General features: G+C 42.3%; 1 protein-coding gene across 2 annotated transcripts in view; it reads left to right on the forward strand.

Moving 5' to 3' along the window:
* The first annotated feature begins 684 nt into the window (after positions 1 to 684).
* The window catches only part of Cabcoco1 (ciliary associated calcium binding coiled-coil 1), an 86,242-nt gene continuing 59,757 nt past the window's right edge, over positions 685 to 27,169 (forward strand). For both annotated transcript variants that reach the window (XM_059282227.1, XM_059282228.1), the window contains exons 1-4: positions 685 to 796; positions 8,877 to 8,983; positions 17,464 to 17,633; positions 22,250 to 22,394. In XM_059282227.1, coding sequence (XP_059138210.1) covers positions 731 to 796; positions 8,877 to 8,983; positions 17,464 to 17,633; positions 22,250 to 22,394 — 488 coding nt within the window. In that variant the 5' untranslated portion in view covers positions 685 to 730. The remainder of the gene's footprint in view (positions 797 to 8,876; positions 8,984 to 17,463; positions 17,634 to 22,249; positions 22,395 to 27,169) is intronic.

The following is a 27,169-nucleotide window of genomic DNA, read 5'->3' on the forward strand; positions in this document are numbered from 1 at the left end:
CTGGGGTCAATCTACACATTGCATAAAGTGATATGATGCCCTTGGCCTTGATTGTAAGCACTTGGGAGGTGGAGGTAAGAAGATAAGGAATTCAAGGTCACTTTCAGCCTGGGCTACTAGAGACCCTTTCAAAACAAACAAGATATATATATATATATATATATATATATATATATATATATTAATATATATGATATGTATATGTGTATATGTATTATACTATTTATAATATGTATTGTAATACATATAATACCTTGTTTTTTTCCAGGATTTTTATTATGGAAATTTCAAACATGTGCAAGAAGAGACAGTGTATTAACTCCATCTCTATAGCAATCCCAATTCCATCTGTCTCCCTCAATATTTTGAAATAAGTTGCAGACCCTCATCTCCATCACTAGCTGAAGCTGCATCTCTAAAATTGCGGTCAGTTTTTCCTTTTAAAGGCCACAATGCCATGGTAAGACTTTTAAATGTTACAAAAATTGCTTAAGATCGATAATCAATAGCCAAAGTCCCCAGTCATTTATCACTTTCCGTTTATAGTTAGCCTTCGGCGTCAATACTGGAATTGCTTAAATAAATTTCTCAGTTCCCACTGTAATTCGAGCAGCAGGTGGCCTCATCCGGAGCCCCATGGGTGGGCGGGGCCTGGGCTCGGGTTCCGTCAGCGACACTGGGTCCCACCCCGGTTGCCTAGGCGACGAGGGCTGCTTCCTCTAGCGGTAATATGGCAGGGTCCTCCGGAGCGACCCCAGGGGCGGTGACTCCAGCAGGCAGCACAGGTGATTCTGAGGTATGCACCCCCTTCCTGTCTGGGACTGGGTCCTTGGCTCACGCCAAGGTCACTCAACAATGTCAAGGCCAGAGTCACCAGGAACGCAGCCCAAAATGGTCTGCAAGCTGCCAGTCAGTCGGTCGGGGGACCCCTGTAACTCATCACAAACCCTGTGAGGTTACTCTGGAAAGTTCCATGCTCACACAGCCTCACTACCATGCAAATATTAAAATGAAAAAAGAAAGAAAGTGATCTCTGCTCTTAAAGGGACCAGTCTCTTTTTCTAAGTGCCACTGGTTGATTGTGATGATCAATCAATCGCATGTGATGGAAAGGTGGGAACGGCTACTGCGATCTGAGTGGGTCCATTTTAGCTTCTGTGGTCACCAGGCCCTTGGCCAGGAGATGGGACCAATAGACCCTGAACTGAGAGTCTGTTTTCTGCCCCTGGCTTCCTGGTTCATCATGAACTTGGCCTGGGTACCCCAGGGAGACCTCTTGCTTAACACAAGGTTTGGCATGTTAAGACCCCCTTCCTAGCACCAAGTTTCAATAAAGGGTGCAGGAGGCACTGAGTCATTTTGCCCAGAGACTTAATGTCTTGAAGGTCTATTTTTACTTATTTGGGGTGGGTGAGTGGGTGGGTAAAAGCTTGAGTGCCATGGCTCAGTGTGGAGGTCACACGACCACTTCACAGTGTCCGTGTGGGTCCCGACGAAGCCTTGGCAGCCGGTGCCACTGTCCTGTGCCGAGAATTTAACCACAAGCAGATCAGCTAAGCCCTCTAGGAAGTTTTTTTAATGTTTAAATCTCCTGGCTGCGTCAAATCCTGTTTCTAGGATGTTATTTTTCCTTGCATTTTAAAGACTCTGAAAAGTGAATAATAAAGTGTTCATTAACGGGGCTTTCTTCAGCCTCCATATTTGTCTAAACAACAGTCTTTGTGCAGAAGATAAGAACTCCTGCAGTCTCAGCAGTTAGGAAGCACAAAGCCAAGAATTTCATGCCTTCCATTCGGGCAAGCAAGCCGGTCCCTCCTCCAGGGCCCCCAATACTGCAGGTGAAGCCCCTAAGCATTCAGGTTCTCCTATGAGCCTTTCGAAATAAAGTTAGCATACATTAAATGCACATTTTAACATGATAAACTGGATTCCCAGACCATTCCTCCTTTGCGATCGCTAAGGAAAGTTAACATAATTTTAAAACCAGCACAGGAAACTTTCATATTAAATTTTGTGTCGTTTAAACATATACAAGAACTTCTAAGACTGTATAGTGTCTTTGTACCCACACACTAACTTACCAGTGGATGTAATGCCTTCTCTAAGACTATTTAGTGATTTCAAGTTTAATGAATTGTGTTTAAGAATGTGTGTGTGTGTACATGTACACACACACATTATATATATATATATATATATATATATATATATATATATATATATATATACATAACACACACGTATGTTTCAAGTTTTGCTAGCTCAATTTTTTTATTAGTAAGTAACTGAAGAAATCCAGTTGTAACATGGGCTCATTTAGCAGTACTCCTTGACTAAGAATAACAGTTAATATACAGAGTGGTAGACTTTCCATATTTCACCCCTGTAAAACTGAGTTCTTAAAGACCACAGCGAGATGGTCCACCATCAGGACCTCCCAAGTGGGCTGTCTAGGGACTTTGAGATTAGAAGAAAAACACAGCAAAAGACACCCTTGTAGTCCATTCCCATGGCTGCTGAGGGAAAGACCCTTGGGTCAGATGCCTTGCAGAGTTGACCCCCTTACAGTTATCCACATTAGGGTTTCTTTTCTAGTAAACTCTGTATCTAAATTGAATTAGCCAAAGGACCATCTAGTCATCCAAGAGGCATGCAGAATGATATATATATATATATATATATATATATATATATATATATATATATGTCAAGTTAATCAGAAATAAAGCACAAGCTTCGCTCATCTGTGGTTCCCTGTATGTTGGCAATAGACAACGTCTAGAATAAAAACTGTTGTCCTAGTCACATAGTAGGTGCTCAAGCAATTATGGTAGCACATTAAAACCACAGGCAGCCTGCCGTGTGCCACATGAGGTGGTCACCAGAGACTATAATCCATGCTGAGATGCTCTGAGCAGAGGGCAAGGCCCACAAAATCTGGAAATTAGATTCTGTGTGTGGCATCCCATGAGCTCTGCTTGCCAGTGTCTTAACTATAAAGTCCAATTTCTGCAGTAACGTTAGACAGAAGACCTCCTTTTGAAATGCAAGACTAAATTTCAGCCTCTATCTGTATGAATATATGAGGACAAAAGGGAAAAAATAACAAAAATTAAAAATAAAGATTCTCTATGTATAGACCTATGTGAAAATAGTTTATAAATAAATATCTAATTCAAATTCTGCAGCCTCCTGACCAGTTAGTTCATAAATTGACTTTCTTAGTATCTTCGAAAAGGTTGATTAATTGGTATTCTTAAAATTAATATGGTTTAGGTCACATTAGAGATCTAAAGAGAATGAAAATGCTTCTGTCCCAATCACCATTGCTGAATATGATTCTTTTTTTTTTTTTTTTTTAACTTTTCGAGACAGAGTTTCCCTGTGTAATAATCCTGCCTGTCCTGGAACTAGCTCTGTAGACGAGGCTGACCTCGAACTCACAGAGATCCACCTGCCTCTGCCTCCTGAGTGCTGGGATTAAAGGCGTGCACCACTGAGGGCAGCTCTGAACATGATTCTTAAAGTGTTCCAAATGGACTGTGAACCCGTTGCCTCTAAGAATTCACTAGAATACAGACATTATCTTACAAGGGAAGATGCTGGTGTTGGTCTTAGAGGCCATCCACATGTCCAGTGGGAATCTGTAAACCGATTCTAAAATGTTAGAAAACTTCGACTCAACTTACATAGCAAACTTTCAAGTTTCTGCATTTTCAGTATCATTCCATAAGTTAATTTGTAAGACAGGGTCTCTTATTAGGATGTGGATCTCACCAATTCCTCAAGACCAGTGGTTCTCAACCTTCCTAACGCTGCGACCCTTTTAATACGTACAGTTCCTCATGCTGTGCTGACCCCCAACCATAAAATGATTTTTGTTGCTACTTCATCACTGTAGTTTTGCTACTGTTACGAATTGTAAATAATTTTGGAGATAGAGGTTTAGCAAAGGGGTCACGATCCCCAGGCTGAGAACTGCTGCTCTAGATTAACTGGCTGTGGAGCTCCAGGCATCTATCTGTCTGTCTCAGCCCCTGGGATGATTAAAGCATACCACCAGACTTTTCATGGGAGTTTTGGGGACCTAACCTCAGGTCCTTGTGACTACATGGCTGGCACTTTACCCGTCTCCCCAGCCCTTCGTCTGTCCAATTTTCATCGATGTTATACCATTTTTATATTCTGCTTTTACATCTAATTTGGAAAGGCCCGTTCACCATCTTAACTTCTTCCAAATGTCAGTGTCTTCCCCTAAGAATTTAAAACCTACAACGTTCTAGGAAAATCTCACTGGGGTTCAGAAATTGTCTCTGCATTACATTTATTGTGTGAGAGGAATGTCATTTCTTGAACTTGAAGGAGTTTCTAATTTATCAATTCGTATCCTTCAAGTTCCAACAAAGTTTTAGGAATTTTGTTAGGATTCTTATGCCTTTATTATAGTCAGAACAAAGTATAATGTAATCAAGTTTTGGGACATTTCCATTTCTAATTAGTTTCTCAAACAGAGAAAAGAAACTAGCTTTGTGTATTTATGTGATGTGTAACCGTTTTAGCCGGTTTCTTAGCTGAGCGTTAGTACAATGTCCGCCTTCTTAAGGACACTATGATGTAATCTTCAAATAAAGGCCTTTTAGTTCCTTTGTGTCTCCTGCATAAGCTGCATATTTCATTTTCTTATCTTCTAACTGTAATAGAGGAGAGCAACGCTAACGTTGAATTACAGTAAGGTTGCTGGTCGGGGCCGCATCTCCTCTTGTTGCTATACCATTGACCACTACCCCACCGTTTGTTACGATGGCGTCTGTTAGTCTTGGAGAGAGAGTCTAGCTCAGTTTTCTTTTTCCATTTATACTTACCAAGTGTTTTGCTGCTGAGTTTAGAAAGTACCTGCTCGGCATTTACATAACAGTCACAGAACACGTGTTGAATTCAACATAAACTTAAGTTCTCTCTCCTAGCAATGGTTCTGTCTGGGTGACGGGCTATTATCCTTTAATCACAGTGGGATTTGTGTTTTAGAGATCTGTTTTTAACTCTGGCCACAGTCTGAGTTCATTAGTGATTTGGGTTTCTACATTCTCTTATTCTCTTTGTGTTCTTCTATGTACATTTTAGATGTGCAGCTTAAAAAAAAAACTAAACGCTTTTTTTTCTTTCTTTCTTTTGAGGGGGGTGGTTTTTCAAGACAGGGTTTCTCTGGGTAGCACCTCTGGCTGTCCTGAAACACATTCTGTAGTGCAGTCTGGTCTAGAACTCATAGAGATCCACCTGCCTCTGCCACGAAAGTGCTAAGATTAAAGGTGTGTGCCACCAGTGTCCAGCCCCCAAAAAAAATCTGAACTCTAAATAGCCTAAAATTTTTAACCTAGATTTTGATTATATGTAGAATTTCAAGGATAATAGCACATGTTTGCTCAGATCAATTTTCCCCTTTATCCCTGCTAAGTTCTAACAATTTATATTTTCCTAGGAAATCACCCGTTTCCTTGTATTTTCTAATGTTCTGCCACCTGCTGTGGCAGCCGTTCATTTCCTTTATTCTTTAATCATACTTACCAGAAAGTTGCCTTTTTACCCATATTTTTAAATAGCTACCTCTTTATTTCACTTGTTTTTTGTTCCTTTAATTACTTACTTTCTTTTAAAAATAATTGGTTTCTGAGCCCCGTAGGAAGATCACGATGAGGGGTTGGGAGGCCCCCGTCCAGCTCAGCATCTAAAACGTGCCACTACCTTGTTGATCCACGCAGGTGATGCTTCAATGGACCACGCTGATAAAATCAAAGCTGGTGCAAGAAATGCTGGGATGGGTCAGATTCTCAAATAAAGAGAGCGTCAATATTCCTGATTTTCCTTTTGCCTCAGACTCCGATATGGTTAATACAACACTGCTCCTTAGTTCATTTATTTTTAGGCTTGAGGGGAAAAACTTTCAAAATCTGGCTTTTGTAGACAAGCTCGTGTTTCTTCTGACTGGGAAAGCCCTCTTTCCTAATCCAATAAACAGGTTGTCTTTCCTTTAATGAAGCTTTTTAGAGGCTCTCCTTTACAAAGCACTACCAGGATTGGTTCAGACATGTTCCTAAAAGCCCGTGTTCTAGGAAGAGGCTTACAATGCTGTTTGTGGAATAGATACTAAAATCCAGCAGGAGGTGGGATAGAGTGAGTTCACAGCGCAGCATAGCATTGTGGAGCTGCCAAGCTGGAGACAGGACGACACAGAAAGCCACAGAAACAAGTGAGCAATTTTAGCCTGTTTATGAGTGGCGGTTGGATCTGTAGGCTGTAGAGATCAGAATGTATGCACTGAAAGACCAAAGATTTTTACTCACCTAATACTCTTTCTAGTGCAAGGCAGCACAGAGGAAAAAAAAAGAAAAAAAGAAAGGAGGAAAAAAAGAGGCTTCATTTAAAATAGGTGCAGAAATAAGTATTTTTTAATGCTGCTACTCCTAACACTAATACCAATAAAAGAGGCGAACTCTGCAAAGCGATGACTATCTTAAACCCCCAAATTTTACTCAAAACGATGGCACTGATATTGGGCATCATTGCTAGAGCTCTGACTGTCAAAGCATTGATATTATTGGATTCACTTTCACATAGTTCTGTGTGACCTAATTTTTTCCTATCCAGAATTTTTCTCGTCAAGTAAATTGATCTATATGTCGGTATCACTCACTTTTCATGTACTTCTTTCTCGCTCTGACTCATCGTGGCAGTCCTGTGAGTATTCAAACACAGAAAATGATTTTTTAAAATCTGAATCCAAATTTGAGACCAAACAAGTTGGCCTAAGTCATAAAATTAGTCAGCAGTCCAACCATGACCTTATCAGCAATTCCCCTAAATTCTCAGCTCTTCAACACACTTCGAGCAACCACACCATCGTGGGATGAAGCTGAAACTCAGCAGTCCCTTAGTTACCCACGTGATCTCAGCAGGGCTTGCAAATTCCAAACAGAAAGGAAGACAGGAGTGTGTCTCAGAACCTAAGAGAATTTAGTGCTAATAAAGGATGTGTGTAGTCAAAACACACATAAGCAAACATTAACACCATGTGTCTGACTAAAATACTGTGTTCTACACAAACTCATCCATGTGAATGAGTGTAGAAGTATCTGAGAGGTCAGCATGTGCAAAGTATATCATACTAGAGGCTTAACTATCAGATCCAATCAATCATATGACCTAGTTGAGTTTAATTTACTCATCCTATATTAACAGTGCAGCGCCAGCCAATCTAATGTTAGGTTATATGAACCAATGGCGATTGTGTTAGCTTTGACATTTGCCATTAGGAGGCAGTGGGCTGGTGCTGTAGCTCAGTGAGTGAGGTGCTGTGTAGCAGGCAGAAAGGCCTGGACTTGATCTCCAGCACCCTATAAACTAGCCATTGGTGGTGCACCCTTATAATCCCAGCATCAGGCAACAGAAGCAGAGGGTCAGAAATTCAAGGTCATCCTCTGCTCTATAGTGGGCTCCAGGATATCTTGAGCGAGGAGGAAAGGACATGGTGATTGTGATGTAGCTTGGATATTGGCCGTAGTCTTACTTTTCAGATCCCATTGAGGGAATAGCTCAATCCCAGTTTGGTGAATCGAAATGCATTCACCTGTGACCCCCATTCCCGACAGGCTTCGGTCTCTGCAGAGACCGTGGACTGGGACCGTCTCGTCCATTAACCAACATCTTGAAACTTGACCTTCCCGACTCTGCCGTCTCTAACTTCTAAATATTTGCGCCTTGCTCTGCATGCTCCTCTGTCAAGTCTACTGTTGATAGAGGGCGTGTATCACTGTGAAAGGCCCTGCGTCATCTGTTTCTGAGACTCCCAACTCTTCATCAAAACTGTGTTTTAAGAGTCTGTTTTCTTTAGTCCCTTCCTCCACATCACTTTATGTCCCCCGTTTTCCCTTGTCTGCCACAGCTTACAACTGTATCCTGCCACTTAGCTACTCAGAGACTTCATGCATCCCTATCACCTGTACTGGTGACAGAAAACTCCATAGCTCGCTCTTCCTCCACTGGCCAGGCTCTAAAACGTCTGTGATTCCACACACAGTAGTTCTACTTTGTGAGCTTTCAGGAGGTTATTTACTGTCTTCTTCAATTCGGGACCTCCCACGACATGCCGCAGTGCACACAGCCCGCCCGACTCCATCTCATTCCTGGCGCCCGTCGTGGGCGCTGCTGGGAATTGTTCACCCAGGGCTCTGGTTAGGCTGGTCCTGAAAGGCCACTCACGGACCCCTTCCATTCACATCCCTGTCCTTGTCTTTGCTTAGAGATTGAATGCCCCATTTATTCCAGCTCATGTGTCATATGATTTTTGTCTTTGAAGTATTCCTTTTCGTTGTTTGAATTTCATAATGCATGCAATGGGCTCTGATCACCTCCACCACCGCTCCTGTCTCAACCACATTCACTCATGTTGTACTTTACCACACAAGCACCTCACCCACTGAGCCCTGCCCCAGCCCCGCTGCTTTCTAATGGAGAATTTCAAAGCTAACACAAACATTATCAGTTCAGTGTTTATAACGTAGTATTAGATTGTTATAATTTAGGATGAGTAAATTAAGGACTTGATGTTCAGCTCCACGGGGCGAGTGAGTCTCTCCTTGCATTTACCCTCTCTTGAGCCTGCCATTCGAGGGGCATTGTGTAGACAGTCAGGGTTTGCTGAGTTGTAAAGCAGCCCTGGGTTCTGCACACGCCCAAGGATAGACCGTCTAACTGTGTGACTTCTCAGCCACCACCACATAACAACAGAAAAGAAAAACAACCAAGGGTTTTGTATCATTAGAGTTAATACGCAAAATATAACATGCAGATAACTCATTCTGTTTTGTTTTGTTTTTTAACAGAAAAATACTGAATTCCAGGAGAATGAAAAGATTCTGTCTCCGGATTTTCTCTCAGCTGACCAGATCACTGACCTGCTGGAAGAACCGGATGTGGATGGAATTCAAGAGTAAGGACTCCACAATCTCAGCCAAGTCGAGATCAGTTCTAGGCCTTTATTGCAAAGTGATCGTGGTGCATTATTTACACATTTTAAGCTTTTATGTCAAACTGTGTGTTAGTATAGTGTTCACTAGAATATGTCAAGTATTGGGAATACACATGCACGCACATAAGCACAAGTGCAAAGAGAACTGACTCTTTGCACAGCTCAGCAGCCTTTCCTGGTGAGTGACATGCAGGGAATCCAGCTGTTAATGTTGACCAAGAGCCACCTGTGTCTACCCTGTGTCCTCTTCTGTGTCTCTTCTCTTCCATTCATGAAGCTGTCAACGTGTCCCGTAATCCAAAAGACAACCTTGTGTAACATTAATTATATTAATATAATATAACAAATATGTTAATACCATTCATAGTCAATTAGGTTCTTGTCTCCGTTTGGGTTACTATGGCTGTGATCAAACACCATGATGAAGCCAGGTGATGGCGGCACACACCTTTAATCCCAACACTCAGAGGCAGAGACAGGTGAATCTTTGTGAGTTCGAGGCCAGCCTGGTCTACAAATCGAGTTGCAGGACATCCAGGGCTGTTACATAGAGAAACTTTGTCTCTAAAAACCAAAGAAAAAAGAAAAAAAAGAAAAAAAACACCATGACGACAAGCTGAAAGCAAGTTGGGGAGGAAAGTGTTTATTTGGCTCACACTTCCACAGCACTGTTCATCATTAAAGGAAGTCAGGATAGGAACTCACGCAGGGCAGGAACCTGGAGGCAGGAGCTGATGCAGAGGCCATGAGGAGTGCTGCTTACTGGCTTGCTCAGCCTGCTTTCTTATATAACCTAGGACCACCAGCCCAGGGGTGGCCCCACCTACCATGGACTGGGCCCTCCCCCATCAATAATTTTAAGAATATTCTCCATAGACATGCCCGCAGCCCAATCTTATGGAAGCATTTTCCTAATTAAGGTTCCTTCTTCTAAGATGACTTTAGCTTGTATCAAGTTGACATAAAACTGTTCAGCACAGTTATGATTTTGAAAATTCTACATGAGAGCCATTTACCAGTGATATTTATTTTTAAAAAAGATGATGCTAAACTCTAGACTCTTACGGCATGTGTTATTTTAAAATGTAGGTAGGACTGAATTTGTCACAATAATACTAACATCGTGCTGTCATGGGTATACAGGACTAGGGCATGGCATTTATTTAGAATACTAGCCAGCTAGGTCAGTCAGCATGGTTTCCTTAAAGATGTCTACTAGTGGCTATAAATGCGGCTTAGTGGCTAAGAACACATACTGTTCTCGTGGAGGCCTGGAGTTCTGTTCCCTGCACCCACATGGGGAAGTTTACAGCTAACTGCCTACAACTCTAGCTCCAGAGGATACAACATTCTTTCTGGGCCCTGTGAGCACCTGATGCACTTGCACATAATCCCCACACAGACAGACAGACAGACAGACACACACACACACACACACACAGACACACACACAGAGTTAACAAAAAACGAATCCTTTAAAGAAGTTTTAGCCATCACCCAAAATTTAAAACAAGTTATCCCACCTTGAAGTGGAAACCTGCTTGGCTATGGAGAGTAGCACTGAGCTGATGTGATTTGAGGACCCAAGCCATGATGTCTGGTCTTTGCAAGCCAGCACTCAGGACACAAGCAAGATGGCACAGTCTATAATGACCACACAGACAATGACTCTGTCAGTGGTGACCACAGACAGAGCTTACAAGTGCTACGGCATTGAAGTGACTGACTCCCGAGAAAGAGCTATGACAGATATCCTGGATGAGAGAGGAATCTGAGAAGGCTCACCAGGAGCCCACAAGTAACACTGACAGCTTTTTCCCAAGATGCACTTCATCTCCAGTGCTTGCAGAGTCTGCTAGGAAGTGACGGCAGTGACTGGGCCCAATGGTCCGCTGTCTGCAGCTTCCTGAGAGTCAGAGAACTAAAAATTCCCACCCATTTTAAAGGATTTCTCAGAACGCTTTTTACCGTCTCTACAGAAATAAATATTTTTTGGGGAGTTCTGATTCTTAGTGTATGGGTTGAAGGAAAAAAAATAGGTGTGTCACAGATGTATCCCAATGCCTGAGTTTGAGCTCTGACCTCCATAATAGAATGAACCTCAGTAAGTTAGTTGTTTTCTGTCCTCTGTACACATGCTACGGTGTACAGGCACCCCCACACAACCATACACACAAAGAGTAAACAAATCTACACAATTTTAATAATTAATTTAAAATAGTCACACATGGTATTAATAATATACATAGAGATTTTATGTAAAATGCTTTTCCCGTTTGCAGGTCCCTATATGAAAATGATCTTTGTCATGCAAAGCAATAGTCAGGACTAAGTGAGAGTAATACAGTGGAAGTGACAGATACTTAATCCAGCTTCCAACTGACTTGTAATGACTAGTAAGTAAAATGTCAACATTAAAAATACCAAACATTGCCAGGCGGTGGTGGCGCACGCCTTTAATCTCAGCACTCGGGAGGCAGAGCCAGGCGGATCTCTGTGAGTTCGAGGTCAGCCTGGACTACCAAGTGAGTCCCAGGAAAGGCTCAAAGCTACACAGAGAAACCCTGTCTCAAAAAACCAAAAAAAAAAAAAAAAAAAAAACAAACATCTAGTATTTAATAGTCATTAATATCAAATAAAACGTTAGTTTCTAGAATTGTGAATTTTTACTATATCATTAGTTGTGCTATGGTTATGTACCCTACCTTATAGAACACATAGTTTTTTTTTTCAATTACTGACTGTCCTTCGTTGTTAAATATTCAAATTCAGAAAATACTTTTAAGCGTCCAGAGGGCACATGTGGACCAAAGCACAGGACACAGCTGGCGTCACGGCAGTCGGAGACGGGCTGGGCAAAGCACCACAGCCAGGGGACATGAGCCTAGGCTCGCCACCAGTTCACAGCCAGCCTGGTTTCCAAAGCACATCCAGAAGAGCCAGGGCTACCTGGCCCTACACAAAGACACAAAAAGAACCAGCAGAGCACGACACAAAACATGGCCACAGAGGAAATATGTAAAACAGCTGTGTCAAAAGCAGGTTGACGTCTTCAGCGATCCGAATGACCACATGAAGGGATCCCATGCCGAATTTTAGGACAGTAGGACAGCGTTATTATTTTAGGAGCCATCTTCTTGAAGTTTTCCTGTATTTTAAAATATAATTCCTGTAACAATAATCTACATGTATTTGCAATCATTTTCAATTTAAAACAGCATTATTGTAAGTGATGGTTATATATTTTTCAAAAAGACAGTAGTATAATTTAATTATCCTCTCCCGAGTGACCAAAATAGTCCCAGATCATGCAGTTTGAAGAGCTATAAACCTACTTAAATAAATTACAACAAATCATCATATTTCCCTACATCTCAAAATTATGATTTTTTTTCTCTAGACCAACAGGCAATCTAAGAAACATGACGGATTATTCAAAGTACATTTTGAAATAGATTCCCCATGCCTGGTGTTCTTTTTATGACTTTCCAATGTATGCTATCAATAATATTTTATGTATATGCAACTCATCAGTACTTACAAATCTACCCCAGAATTTCTTTTTAAAGAGACAAGAGAAGTTTGCAGAAATGGCTCAGTGGTTACAAGCACTGGCTGCTTTTGCAGAGGACCTGGGTTTGAATCCCATCACCCACATGGCAGCCAATAACCATCTGTAACTCTAGCTCCAGGGGATCGGACGCCATCTTCCAGCCTCCCTCAGGCACCAGACATACAAATAGTGCCCAGACACACATACAAAAGCAAACACCCATACAAATAAAGTAAAAAAATTTTAAAATCTTGAAAAATGGTAGAGGCTAGCTACAAAGAACTTTATAAACACAGACGTCAACACTGAGCCTTGGTTTTGTTTGATTGTGCTTTTGGAAACTGAGTCTGACTCTTGTTATTCAAGCTGGCCTCAAGCTCAAGAGAACACCCCTGCCTCAGCTTCTCAAGTACTGGACTTTGAGTTGTGCCCCACACCAGGTCTGTCAAGATGCCTTCTAATAACCTCCTGTAGGCAAACCTCTCCAAGCTCTTCCGCTGGTCTGCAGAGTTCGTGTCTGCATGCTGACGCACTTCAGAAGGGGAAGGCATTCCAAGTTCTAGAGCATGAAGGGAATGATGAGACAGTTTTGCTGACGCTCTTTTTTATTATTATTTTCTTTTTTATTAGTTAATTTTTTAATTCATTTTATCTACCAACCACAGTTCCCCCTCTCTCCCATCCTCCTGCTCCCCAACCCACTCCCATCCACTCCTCAGAAAGGGTAAGGCCTCCCCTGGGGAGTCAACAGTTCCGTCACCTCTCACCATGTCACAATGTCCTGAGATGCCACCGAGTTCCTTTCCCTTCATGTGCATCAGCTCATGCTACAGCTGTGGTGCTCTCTCTCTCCTCTCTGTCTCTGTCTTGTGCCATCCTTCTTTATGACCAAACTGACCAGTAGAAGACACAGAAACTGTGTTCCAGCTGGGGCCCTGTCTTGCTCTGAATGATTCCCTGTATTACCTCCTTTGGAGTAAAATGACTGGGGAAGAACAGAAACCATCAATACTAAGCCCTGGGGAGTCAGTCAAGGGTGAGAGTCCACTGGTCCCAGGGGAAGGGAGGGAGGGAAGGTGCCCATCAAAGCTGGGGAGCAGGGAGGTTGGGGAGCCCTCACCAAAATATGTTTGAAAAAGTTGTTGAGTTCATTCAAACACAAGCGTTGAAAAAAACAAAAATAGAAAACAAATACCATGTACAGGTATTCAGGTCAAATATTTACTTAAGAATACACAGAGTGCAAATGGCAGAGGAAGAGAAAGTTTAAAGAAAAATCAACAGAAGTGAGAGAAACGTTACCCCAAAGCTCATGATTAAAGGCTAAATCAACTCCGCAAACCAAGGGATTAAAGAGCTGGTAAGATATGTACATAAAGGAACTCTTTGAGCTAAAAGAAGATTCTAAGCATAAAGAATTAAGTTAATGTGGAATCTGCTTTGCTGAAAATGAAGTCAGTGACAACAGAAGATAAATGTGAGGAGACTCATAACGGTGCATATGTAGTAACAGAATGAGAGGGTATTGGGTTTCACATCTAACATAATGAACCAGAAAAGAACGAAACTTCATGGAACACATGCTTGGATTTTCCTGTTTCAGTGGCCTGAAACCTCAAGCATTTCATTATGTCCAGTGTAAAGTGACCCAGGGACAATGAGCAGGTAGGCCTCTCACAGTTCCCTGTCAGGAATGGACAGCAGCTCTCTGAGGAACAGCCAAGCCATTAAAATCTGGTTCATAGAAAGACTGTAGTTTCAGGATCAAATTCTAGCTGGAATTGTTTAGGACATTTTTATATAAAGAACTCAACAAAAAAAAACCCCTCAGTGTCCTGTGGTTTAATTGAAAAATTGACCCATTACCTCAGGAAAGATTAATCAATTAATTGATGCATCTAATGTAACAATAACAAGAAAACTGCTAAAGAGAACTGTGATCTAGAAAACAAAAATAATAAAATAAAAAAAACCCTGGCAGTAAGCACAAGATTCATTTGAAATTAAAATAAAGGCAAACAGGATAATTATAAACTAGAACAACTATTCTAGAACATTCTGGTAAAAAAAAAAAAGTGTGTGTATGTGGGGGGAGTAACCCAATTTCTTCCTTTCACAAAAATAAAATTGAATTTCGGAATGCAGTAAAACTGTATCCCAAATATAAAGGGTCAATAGTTCTCGTTACACAAAAAGTTTTTAGAAAATCATTTATAAAAGCAGCTGGTAGGGTTGGGGAGATGGCTAAGTGGACCAAGTCCTTACTGTGCAGGCATGGTGACTGGAATTAGGAGCCCCAACAACCATGTTAAAGCTGGGCAGTCATGGCGGCTGCCTGTAATCCCAGCACTCGGTGGCAGATGGTGGATGCCAGGGCAAGCTGGCAAGTTGTCCTCTGGCCTCTACACACATACATACTAACACGTTAAAAATTTTCAAATGGATGCAGATACATAAATACTGTATGTATGCACATGCATAAATATATATAAACAGGTATATAGTGTATATATAATGCCACTACCAAACTCAGTACTATGAAGCCACGCTGCCTGTAAGTCTCCTGGTATGTGACATTTTAGATAAAGACTACAAGATGGCCGCCAATAGCAATCAAAGCTACTTATCTACCCTGTATGGCTTTTGTACAACGGAGGAAATGCTAACTTGTCCTTGTGAATTAATAAAGTAATAAGGCACCTAAGAAGAGCCCTTCTCTTAGACCAATTTCACAGGCTCGACAGCATCGTGCGCCAGGATGAGAAGGGAAGGGAGATGAAATGGTTGCTTAAAATTATCAGACCAGCCGGGCAGTGGTGGCGCACGCCTTTAATCCCAGCGCTCGGGAGGCAGAGGCAGGCAGATCTCTGTGAGTTCAAGGCCAGCCTGGTCTACAGAGCGAGATCCAGGACAGGCACCAAAACTACACAGAGAAACCCTGTCTCGAAAAACCAAAAAAAATCATCAGCCCTCATGTAGGGTTTGTGGTTTCTCCTGATAGGGTTGCCTTTGAGGTAGATGTTGATTGTTACACCTTTGAGGTGGATGTTGATTGTTACACCTTTGAGGTGGACGTTGATTGTTGGACACATGTCAGAAAACACTTGAACATCTGAACTGGTTTCCATTATCACTCGTTTGAATGTGGTGAAGGACAAGGGCTCCCCTTTTGAAGATGGTGGAGTGAGTTTGCCACACATACCATCTCCGAGCCCGTCCCAAGAAACCACATATAAGCAACAGGGAGAATCAGTCAAACTCTTGTCAAAACCAGAGAACGCTGAAGGCCCAAAGCATGAGCTTTGGAGGTGATCCCCACAATTATCACAGAACGACTGATACGCAGGAGACAGTTTGAGGGAAATACACACACAGCTACGGGTTTTAGGAGGAAGGAAAGGTACAGGACACTTCCTGGAGGAGAAAACCCTAGATGCTGTGCCCTGAGTCCCCATTTGTAGTGTAGGACCTGGGTGTGCAGGAGCGGGGTGCACATATCTGTATTACAGACCATTGATGTCCTAATAAAATGAGTCTCTATTTTTCCTTTTTTTAATCTCACTAATCAAAACAGAAATGAATGTTAAAAGAATTGACAGAAAGTAACTCCACACAGGAAATGCCTATGAGTTGGTTATCAGGACCCAGGAAGCACCAACCAGTTTTTCATCACGGCACAGGAAGTATCTACTAGTTGATCTAAGGACCTAGGAAGCATCTAATAGCGTGTGTCGTAGGCAGGTCTCCACACCCAGTTCATTTCCCGCAAGCAGCTGTTCAAAGATAACTAACATGTGAGGACTATGCCTGCAGAGACGGTGACAGAGAGCAGGACAAAGGCACCACCAGAAAGATGTGAGCAGGGACACACAGAAGATACAGGCAAATGTTGTCTCACAGATTTTTCAAAACTTACAGAGCCACAGCAACAGCACAGAAAGGACTTAGAAGAGCTGGAGGAAGGGATGATGGGAAAGAAAGGGCAAGAAGCATCAGAAGAAAAGTGTAGAAAAAGAAAGGTCTAACAGCAGCTCAGGGAAGGATTCACTGCTTACCCCATCCTGAGAGAGAAAGAATAAGAAACAGACTCAGGGAAAGGAAGAATGTTTAAAAAAAAATTAAATGTACCTGACAGAAAGCCAATGAAACATACCCAGGTTGTCGTCTTTGCAGGGAGAAAAGGACGGAATATTTAATCATCTGTTTTCAGAAATGGATCAAACTTAATCAGTAGGTTGATTGGCAGCAGTGAGGTCCTGGCTGGAGATGAGACGACCAAATTGGTAGGAAGGGCACCCACTTGGCATGCCTGTCTCTAATCCCAGCGATAGCAATGGGACTGAGGCAGGGGGATCAGGAGCTCAAGGTCATGTTTGCTGCATAGTAAGTTCCAGACTAGCCTGAGCATGAGGTACTACCACACAAAAAAGAAAGGGGTATTGCATTTAGAATTTCAGAAGGAAATTTTTATATCAGGTGTTGAAGGTATAAGAAGTGGAGACAGCTGGGCAGTGGTGGCACACGCCTTTAATCCCAGCACTCAGGAGGCAGAGGCAGGCTGATCTCTGTGAGTTTGAGGCCAACCTGGACTACAGAGGGAGTTCTAGGAAAGGTGCAAAACTACACAGAGAAACCCTGTCTCAGGGAAAAAAAAAAAAGTGGAGACAGAGAAAAAAGAGAATGGGGGCCAGGGAAGAGCACCCTCCCACCCACCCCCCTGCCCTTCTCCTTCCTCCACTCTTCCCCTTCCCCTTTCACCTTGTGGATTCTGATGTGACTGAATACTTTAAGGTGAGAAGCAGTCTAGAATTTTCATTAAACTAGTTGCTTTCAAAACTCCTCAGTACTTAACCCCATCTAATGTCTGCATTTTTCCTTTTTGTTACAGAAAAATGAGTGTATTTCTGAATTTTAAAAATCTCCAGACTTGTTTAAGAGATGCCATTCTCCTAGACTACTACGTGTCCGGGTTCTTTTGGGCCAAAGGAATGGACTTTTCTATTGACCAATATTCAAAATTCATGACTTTGCTGGACATGTTACTGCACAATCTTCAAAGTAAGTCCAGTCCCTCTCTGCTGTTTTAAGGAGAAGAAACGCAATCTGTGTAAATTAATATTCAAAAGCCAAGATGCTGGCCTCATTGTGATTCCTTTAATAAGAACTGGAGGTTTGTTTCCTGGATACAACAGGGACAGCTCATTTCGCACTGAATGGTAAATCCTCAAAGAATTCTTAGTAAGACTAAGGTTCTCTTTGTTGACTCGCCAAAGTTATTCTAATTAGTATTCCCTGCACCAATCACACTCCAAATATCTTAGGATACTCTGATATATTTGTAATTTTCTGTATATCTGAAACTACGCTGAAACCCAAATATTAATCTTTCTTAAAAGTAGAATACATCGTATTCTAAAGCAGAAATGAGAAATCTTTCTGCATATTGTGGGACAAGGTTCCATATTAGCAGAGTAAAAGAACATGAAGAACTATGGACTTTTGTTTATAAAAGATTAAAAACTAGAATGTATATTTTTATTTATATCCATACAGGAAAGCAGAAGAATACAGGGAAACAAGTATGAATGTCTGTGAAGCCAGGCATGGAGGCACACACTAGAATCTTAGTGCTAGGGATCTGGGAGGTGGGGGGGCGGGGGGAGTCTAAGGTGAACCTAACACACAGTAAGAATGGGTCTTAATTTAAAAAATAAAATAAAATAAAAACAAAACCTTCTGGGGAGGATGTGGAAACTGGGGTGTGAGCAGCAGGAGCTGAAGGAAGCCTTTTTAGGCCAGATCTGCATATAAGGCAAAACTTGAATACATCAGTCCTATGAAAATTAAAGTTTCAAAGGATGTTTGATGTGGCTGTCCTAAGCCTCGCAACTTCTGAGCTGAGTGTTCACCGTGGAAGGAGAGCCGAAGGTGGGCATTTTCAAGAGTTTCACAGTCCGAATTTGAGAGAACATTTCCGTTTTCCACCTTTTCCCACACCTCCCAGCCTCCCATGGAGCCTTGTATGGTTGGTATCAGTTCGAACCTGTACTTCTGATCTGTGGGCGGGCTCCATGAGGCTAAGTCAGGAGAGAGTGAACGTGTATGTGGGGAGAAGCAGACAAGCTGATGTATGCATCTGGTAAGAAAACTACCCTCTCAGACCGCTCGATGGAATTAGATTGTGAACCAAGAGCACAGCTTCAGCTGGTTTACACAGCAAGGAGGTAAAGGATGTTTACAGTTAAACCAAGGGACCATGGGGTCCTGAACATGAAGTCATCATGCCACACTACACCACAGCTCCAGCCACGGAGCACAGCCCAGGTTCACGGTTGTCAAGTGGCCCAGCCCACGGGACACTCACTTTTGGACATCTGGGTTTCTGACTTGATCCTGGTCCCAAACCTGTGTTGCGTGTCTACAAGCCTTTCTGCTGAGAGCCCACCTCAAATCACACTGGATCATCTCAAAGATAGAAAGTACAGTTCGGAGACTTATCTAAAGAGCATGCTTTTGCTTTTGTGGTTTGTACCCGCTGAAGGCAGAAAATATTTCTGCAAAAAAAAAAAAAAAAAAAAAAGTCACATTTATTCAACAAGTTAGATTTTTTTTGCGTCAGCATTCCCCGAAAAATAGACCACAGCAAGTAATTTATGCATTATTATTCAGAGAGAGAGAGAGAGAGAGAGAGAGAGAGAGAGAGATATGAATAAGATTCTGAGGGATTTGGTTAATTCCTGAAGTTGACATGAGGTCAACTTCAGCAAACAAGGGTCTGTTCTGATGCCACATCCCACATGGCTGGCACAGGGCAAAACTCAGAGTAAACAACAAAGAAAATACAATAGAAACACAATACAATAGACACACAGTAGAATGCTAGAAACCAGTGCACATGTGGTAGATGAGAAATGATGCAGGCCAAGAACGGCATGTACATAGAACCATTCATATATAGTGGTCTAGAAACAGGTCCATGAAAGGAAAGCCACATGTGTAAAGGGATATGGGTAAACACTAGGAAGCCACATATGTTAAGGACCAGAAATGGGTACGTGCTAGGAAGGGCACATATGTAGAGGGCCAGAAAGCACCCCACACTAGGAACAGCACATGTGAAATACGCTTGAAGCTGGTTCTCAGTAGAAATCATACAGGCAGACTAGATGAAAAACGTGGTATACCTTGGAAACAGCACATTCATAGTAGAACACAAACTGATACACGCTGAAATGGTGCAGGAATCATCAACTAAAAAGAACACACACAGAGACTGGCTGTCCAGGGGCTCCTGTGCATTTCCTGTTTGCCTGCCACACTAGCACCAGCATCTTGGATGCAGGAGTTCTCTTCCAAAGGCAAAATGATGAGACCAGTGACCTAAACAGCAAGTGCCTTTACCTGACCCCACCCCAAGTTTTCTAACTAGCTACAAATCTAGAGTCTCCCTTCCTCACCTCCGTTTCCCAGAGTGAATCTGGTTTAGTCCCTCTCAGTCTGGTCATGCCACCTGCGGGACTTCAGTTAGCTGAGAGAAAGGGTAACACCTGTAACTTTCAAAGCGGTCATCTCTAGTAAGGCAGGAGGCTCCCCAAACACAGTTCTAAAGAGTCAGCCACCGGTCAGCCCAAGCAACAGTCTTCTAAGCAGATGCATTCTGTGTTTGATAGCCGTAGTTCCATCCAGAATTCAAATCAATCATCTAAATAAACTTTTTTCAGTATCTCGAATGAATGAGTTCGATTTTTCGATTTACTATGAGCTGTGCTCATCATTACTCATCTTTTCTCCCCAAATTCCCTCCAACTGTGGGGTTATTTTGAAGGTTTATTGGGAAAAGAGAAACGTACAGTTAGAATGTGTTTTACCTGAGATGACAAACGAAAGGCCCTTGACCTGCAGTTCTGTGTGACTCACGTGATAATCATGACCCGTAGGAGGGCATGATTGCATAAGAAGTACCCCTCGTCCTTTCCGGGTACTGCGTTTTAAATTGTTCCACCCAGCACTGGGCACATGCACTGCAGTGCTCAGTGGGGTTCAATTACTTTCCATTGCTTTCTAATTGCTACAGATAGAAAATTTGAACAAAGTAATTATAAGCTGATGATTGTAATGTCTTCCTAAAAATTATATTAGTGATTTTGACATCCTGTGCGTTCCTGAGAAGTTGAGGGGGGAGGGCCTGACTCCACTACTCTAGATGTAGCCGGACCAACTATCAGTCTATATTCTCATAGTTTATCTTTGTCTCCATCCCCATCCTACAACACTCCATGCTAGTACAGGAAGGAGGATCTTTACTGATGGCTTCCTAAGAGATCTTCAGCTCTGCACTGCAGCCTTTGTGAAGAATCCCCTCAAGCCCTCAGCCAGGCACCACAGCTGAGCGTCACCTCTCCTGATACCCGGCCTAGACACATTTGTCCAAGACTTTTCAACTCTGCCTCCAGCCACCTCTGTCCCATGTGCATGCCTACCCACCAGTGTCAGGAAAGACTTTCTGGATACTCCAGTTGCCTGTCTCCAGTCTCCAAGGCAGGAGGGGAGAGAGCACAGAGATGGTATTCTACCTGCCACAAGAAAAACCAAACACAATCAACCAATCAAAAAAGACAATAGACGTTTATGTTTTCACCAAAGATACCATACAATTAAGTCTGAAGTTATGAATATTTAAGTTTCATTTTCAACTGGACAAGTGTCATAGGAAATAGCCTGTGGAGAAATGTTGCTTTGTTGTGTGCACGTGTGTTTTGTTGTTGTCTATATGCAGCTTTCTGAGAATCTTCTAGAACTACCAAGCTGCGCATTGTGGGTCGTGGTGAGGAAGTTGTGTCATTTCTATCAAGGTTTGACAGTCTCTTAAAGGCAAATGTTTAACAAACAGGTCATATAGCTTTGAAGTCTTTAGTGATGGTGATATTTTATACAAAAAAAAATCCTATTTTCAATATAGATATTTAAAGGGTTAATGAGATGACCCAGCAGATAAAGGCACCTGCCACCAAGCCTGATGACCAGAGTTCAGTACTTGGCAACCTTGGAAGGAGAGAACCAATTCTCTGAAATCTTACTCTTACCTACATAGAAACCATGTGACCCCAGAGAGAGAGAGATGAAATAAATAAAATGTAAAAAATAAATACAGAGAATTTGAAAATATCCATATATTTGACTCCTATCAAAAATCTTCCAGCCAAATTTTCACATGATAATACCAGTTATAGCCAAGAAACAGGGGGACTCTACTCACTGGCCTCCCCCACCCGAGTTCAGTACTGATGTCAACAGTGGCTGAACCCATGATCTGGGTCTCCTCACCACCTCGTCTCTAATTTTTATATTCCCTTTTTTTTCCCTTAAAAACTGCTTTCTTTCTCACTTAAAAGTGGTATTTAAATAGATATTTGTGGTTTTGCTCTTGAAAATGGAAACAAAAACTGTCCAGCCAACCATGCACGTAAATGGTCATAACGATGGGTAGACCAACCACTACTAATTCATGCAAAAAGCAATTGTTAATTTGCTGTAAAGAAAAAAGGGCTTCACCTTCTCTCTCCACAAATGCTGGGCAAGGGAAATTTGGGCAGATTCAGGACATCTTGGACCGTTGTGTTCCCCCCCCCAACAGCTATCGAGATGACAGAAAGGCTTCCCGGCTTTGTTTTCAGCACTCCACATGTCCTTAGAGGACAGTATCAAGTGGCTTGGGGAAGTGATGGCAGAGATCGGACCTAACCGCTCACGGAAGAACGAGGAGCCGCATGTCTTTGACGTCAAAGAAGCCAACGCCATCACCGATTACCTGAAAATCAGGTTAGGACTTGTGTTCATTTATCCTCCATTCCGTGTCTTCTCGAAAACACCTATTAAAGATAACTTAGATTTTAGGAAATTCAGACGGCGATAGAATTTGCACAACAACTACTCAATGAGCAGTTGCTGTGGAAATGGCTCAGTGGGTAAGGCGCTTGCCGCCAAGCTCTGATGATCTGAGTTCTAGCCCCGGGACCCACACAGTAGATGGAAATCATCAACTGACTCCTCCAAGCTGTGCTACTCATGATAGTAGCACAGAGGTACCCACACACCTACATGAGCACAAAATTAACTTTTTCCAAAGTAGAGAATACTCAGCTTTTCCATCTAACAAAGGAAAGCATGGACTCTTGTCTTGCTCTGCATTTGTAAAGATGATTCCTGAGTGACACTGTGATTTCATCTGGCCTATAATCACTACTGGGGACTGCCTTTCTTCCCTGAGTCTGCAACCAACAGCCTTGTATTAACAGAGTTGAAACTGGTTATAATGGATCTATATTTTAGGTAGCTGGTTCATCCAAGGAGCCACATTTACATTTTAAAGAGTAATATTTGTTTCCCACTCAAAAGTTGATTTTACATGATTTGTGTTTGCAATGAAAGAGCTATAAGTCCTTATGGCAGAGGCCTGTAATCCCTAGGAGAGGAAGCTAAGGCACAACAGCATGAGTTCAAGGTCAGGCTAAGTAAATTAGTGAGACCTTGTCTAAAAGTATTTGCAAAAAGAACTGGGATTGTAGCTCCTTGGTAAGGTGTTTGTCCCTACCAATCATGAGCTCATATGCTCAACCTTGGTACAGAAAAAAAAAAAAATGAAGAGAGTCACATACTTCATCAAGTTTATTAAATACCCTAAGATATTTTGAACTAATGGCCAGTTTAACTCGTTATTAAGTCTTACTTTTTACTTAGGAAGTGATTGTGGATGGAGTGGAAGTATGTTTATATCAGTGACTCTTCACCACTTAGGAAGAAATCTGTCTCATTTCTTGCCTGTGTATGTGTAGTGTACACACGTGTTTGCTTATATAGGGCCACACATGTGTATGAGGACACACACGTGTGCAAATGTATTTGGAGGCTCAAAGTTGACCTCAACTATTTTCCTCAATTGCTCCCCACTTCATTTATTGAGACAGAATCTCTCACTCAAACCCAGAGCCCTCTGATTCAGCATATTCCACTAGCCAGCCCATCCCTAGGAAACACTGTCTCCACCTCCTGAGTAATGGGATTAGTGGTGGTCCACCATGCCTACCCATCATTTTTGTATGGGTGCCGGGGACCTGAATTTGGGTCTTCAGATACGCACACCAAGTGCTGAGCCATCTCCCAGCCTAAAATCTGCTTTATGGAGCAAAGTGTGTGTGAGAGGCATGCCTATCTCCAAAGAGATATTTTGAGACATCACAAATCCTGAGACACCAGTAGGTGAAAATCGGCCTCTTCCCAACTACATTTCTCTGCACAGTCTCTTTGCTCTTGCTTTCAACTGTGTCTCCTCTACTTCCCAACATTACATTTAGCATCCTTCCACACAGAGGGCCACCGATGTCCTACACGGGTTCGAGACTCACTTGGCAAAGATCCCGATTGTTGTCTGGGAGCTTTATAAATGTTAGTGTGTTTAATACGATAAAGCTTATATACTGATTTCTGTGATGGCTTACTAATGGCTTAGGATCCAGTACTTTTTATAAGATACCATCTAACACAATGTGATTTTTTTAGTTCAAAACATGCTTCCTATTTCGTGAGTCTCACTGAAAGCCGTACAATTCTCCATAGCTTTTAGAGCAAGAGAAGTTCCTCCACTGGGGGAAGAGGAGGAAATGGACAGAAATCTGCCCCTTGGGACTGGGTAGATGATGGCTCTGTGGGTAAAACACTTGCTGCAGAAGCCAGAGGACCCGAGTTCAGATTCTTCGAGCCCACAAAAAGCCATGAGTGTCTGTAAGCCTGGATGGACACAGAAGGAGATAGGAGGTGGGGGGAGAATCTCCTGGACCAGCGGGCCTGGCCTGTGAAATAGTGAACAAGAAAGACCATATTCCAGAACACAGGGAAAGGGAAAATGAAGCTTAATGCCTGAGGTTGTGCTTTCAGCTCTACCACTCACCATGGAATGCGTACACCTGCTCTTACACACACACACACACACACACACACGCACACACACACATGCATACACACACACATGCACACACACACACATACGCACACATGCATGCATGCACGAGCAAGCACATGAGAATCTGTGCCCTAAGATCCTTCTGCCCCTTAGGGCCTGAGATTCCCTGGGCAGGGGAAGTCAACCATGTATGCTTGCTCTGGCTCCCTTCTTTATCTACTCATGCTGGTCTGCTCAGGCAGGGCAGAATTTTGCAGCTGAGCCCTAAGCCCAGGTTTATAATGCAAATGGGGTCCCATAGCTAACCATAGCATCAAAGCCTCCACACATGCCACCAAGTCCCCTTCCCGACTGTGAGGGACAAGCTCCCTTCCCTGCCTCAACTCATCTCTCCAGGCAATGTTCATCAATGTACATCTTAACAGCTCCTCATGCCCAATTTTAGATCTCCTAATAATAAGAATATTTAAAGAGATTAGTTAAATACAGAAAATCCAGATGTAATGCTGTTAAATCTCCACATTGTGATTACAGAGTAGCTATGCATTTAAATATAGTTATTACACAAAGGATAAAGTATCAGTGATTAGGATATCTGGAATTGATAATGAGGTTGTATGAAACAGTGTGAGCCTTTTTACAAATGTTCAGAATCCCTCATGGGTTCACAAGTAAAATTTAGTAGCAGTGAAATTACACAATATATTCGTTCCAATGATTATTAAGTTTTATAAATATGAAGAATAACCAAACTATCAAAAGAGGTATGTTTCACTTTAGCCCTGATAGTCTGTTGATCCAACCACTGAAAGTCATACTCAACTTAAGAGACCAAGTTTTTCACCTAAGGCCCATGGCATGTACATTTCATGACTATTCCTGGAGAGGCATGAACAAATGCCTGTTCACCCCCCACAGGACAGACAGACAGACCAAAGAAATAATTCTGCCCAGTCTAGCTTAGTGAAATAATGAGTCTATTAGAATTACCTCTGGGAGCATGGGAGACTTGAAGACAGATGAAGTCCCACCCCCCCCACCCCCCCCCCCACCAGCACAGATGACATCATGGAAGCCACATCCTTTGAGCTTCCTGCAGAATGTGACAGGTAGCTTTATCAGCGATGCTACCCTCTCCAGTGACTGCTTGTTGCTTATACAACCCTGGGGGGGGGGGGGCTCTGAATCTCATTTTCTGGGGTTCTTCAGCCCTTGGTTTCAGGATCTCCTCAGCCTTGTAAGTCTTATTGTCAGCCTAAGTCTTGTAACACTCTCCTTCTAGGAGGGGATGTGGCTGTTAAAAGGAGGAAATTGTCCTACAATAGAAAACTTAACTTGTCAATAAAATTACATTTCTTCAAATACTTTCACTTTAGTCTAAATGGTATATCTCCAGAAACACTACTACCAAATTTCTTCTCCACTCGAGTATGGGGTACAACTGCTGTCTCCTGATGCAATCTGAACAAGCACACACACACACACACACACACACACACACACACACACACACACACAGGGGTGGGCAGGGGAGAGCTATGTGCTTATGCAATCTAAATATATATATATATATATATATATATATATATATATACATACATATACATTGCATACTCTTATAAATGCAAATGTTTACCTCTTTTCATTGAGTATTCTTCTTCCCTGAGAACCACACATATCCCACTGTAAGAAAATTAGCCCCACCCCCATTTTGTGTCAAACAATGTGTGACACCGGCCAGACAGCTCCGACTAATTTTATTCCATCTTGCTTTAAGGTCTAACCCAAAAGTTAGAAGCTTGAGTCAGACAGAAGTCCAATGGAAGAGACAGTAAATGCATTCCATGGCTGAACTGTCACTTGATGTCTAGGCGAGGCACCTACTAGCCCCCTGGAGAAGCTGGAGGGTGCAGAGAGACAAGGAGGGAACTTGGCCCGTCCCTCAGGAAGTGTCCCCTTAGGCATCTTCCCCTGGGTACACATCCTGGTCCTGGTCCGAGCCCTACCTTCTTAAGTGCATCTTTGACCATCATATCCAAGTCATGGACACTGTCTTCACTGCTTAAGTTCCCTCTTGGAAGACATAGGACAGCCTCATCCCTCTATATAACAAGGACATAAAGACTGAAAGATTATGACGTTGCAGAGTGGAAACGTTTTACCCTATGTTCCGTGTCAAGCACAAGATGGACAAAGTAGGATTTTTTTTTTTCTAGTTCATTTACAGGATCGCAAGCTGGTTCCCAAATATGGCCTTTGATTTTTTTTATACGCCAAAATCAGTTATTGTCAGTGTGATGTTTTTGACCCTACAGTTCTCTCTAGGTCACCAATATAAAGGAGGGGGAAGCTGACTTTATTTTTGCCTCGGTGACTTATCAGACTTCACTAATCTTCGTGTGTTTTTCTAGCCAACAGATCAAAGCAATGTCAAAAGCTAAGTTAGTCTTGTGAATGTTGATGAGTAAATCAAGTATTCAATGGCTGCAGAGAAGAAAGGAAACTTGACTGGGCCCACACAGCCGCTACTCTTTAATGGATTGAGCTCCTACGGAGCCCCACTGCTAATGTAACTCAGAGGGGCCCAGCTGCCTGAGGATTTCTTCATTGATTTCAAATGAATTGAAACTTTGATCCA

This window comes from Peromyscus eremicus, chromosome 16_21 (assembly GCF_949786415.1).
Source record: "Peromyscus eremicus chromosome 16_21, PerEre_H2_v1, whole genome shotgun sequence".
NCBI lineage: Eukaryota > Metazoa > Chordata > Mammalia > Rodentia > Cricetidae > Peromyscus > Peromyscus eremicus.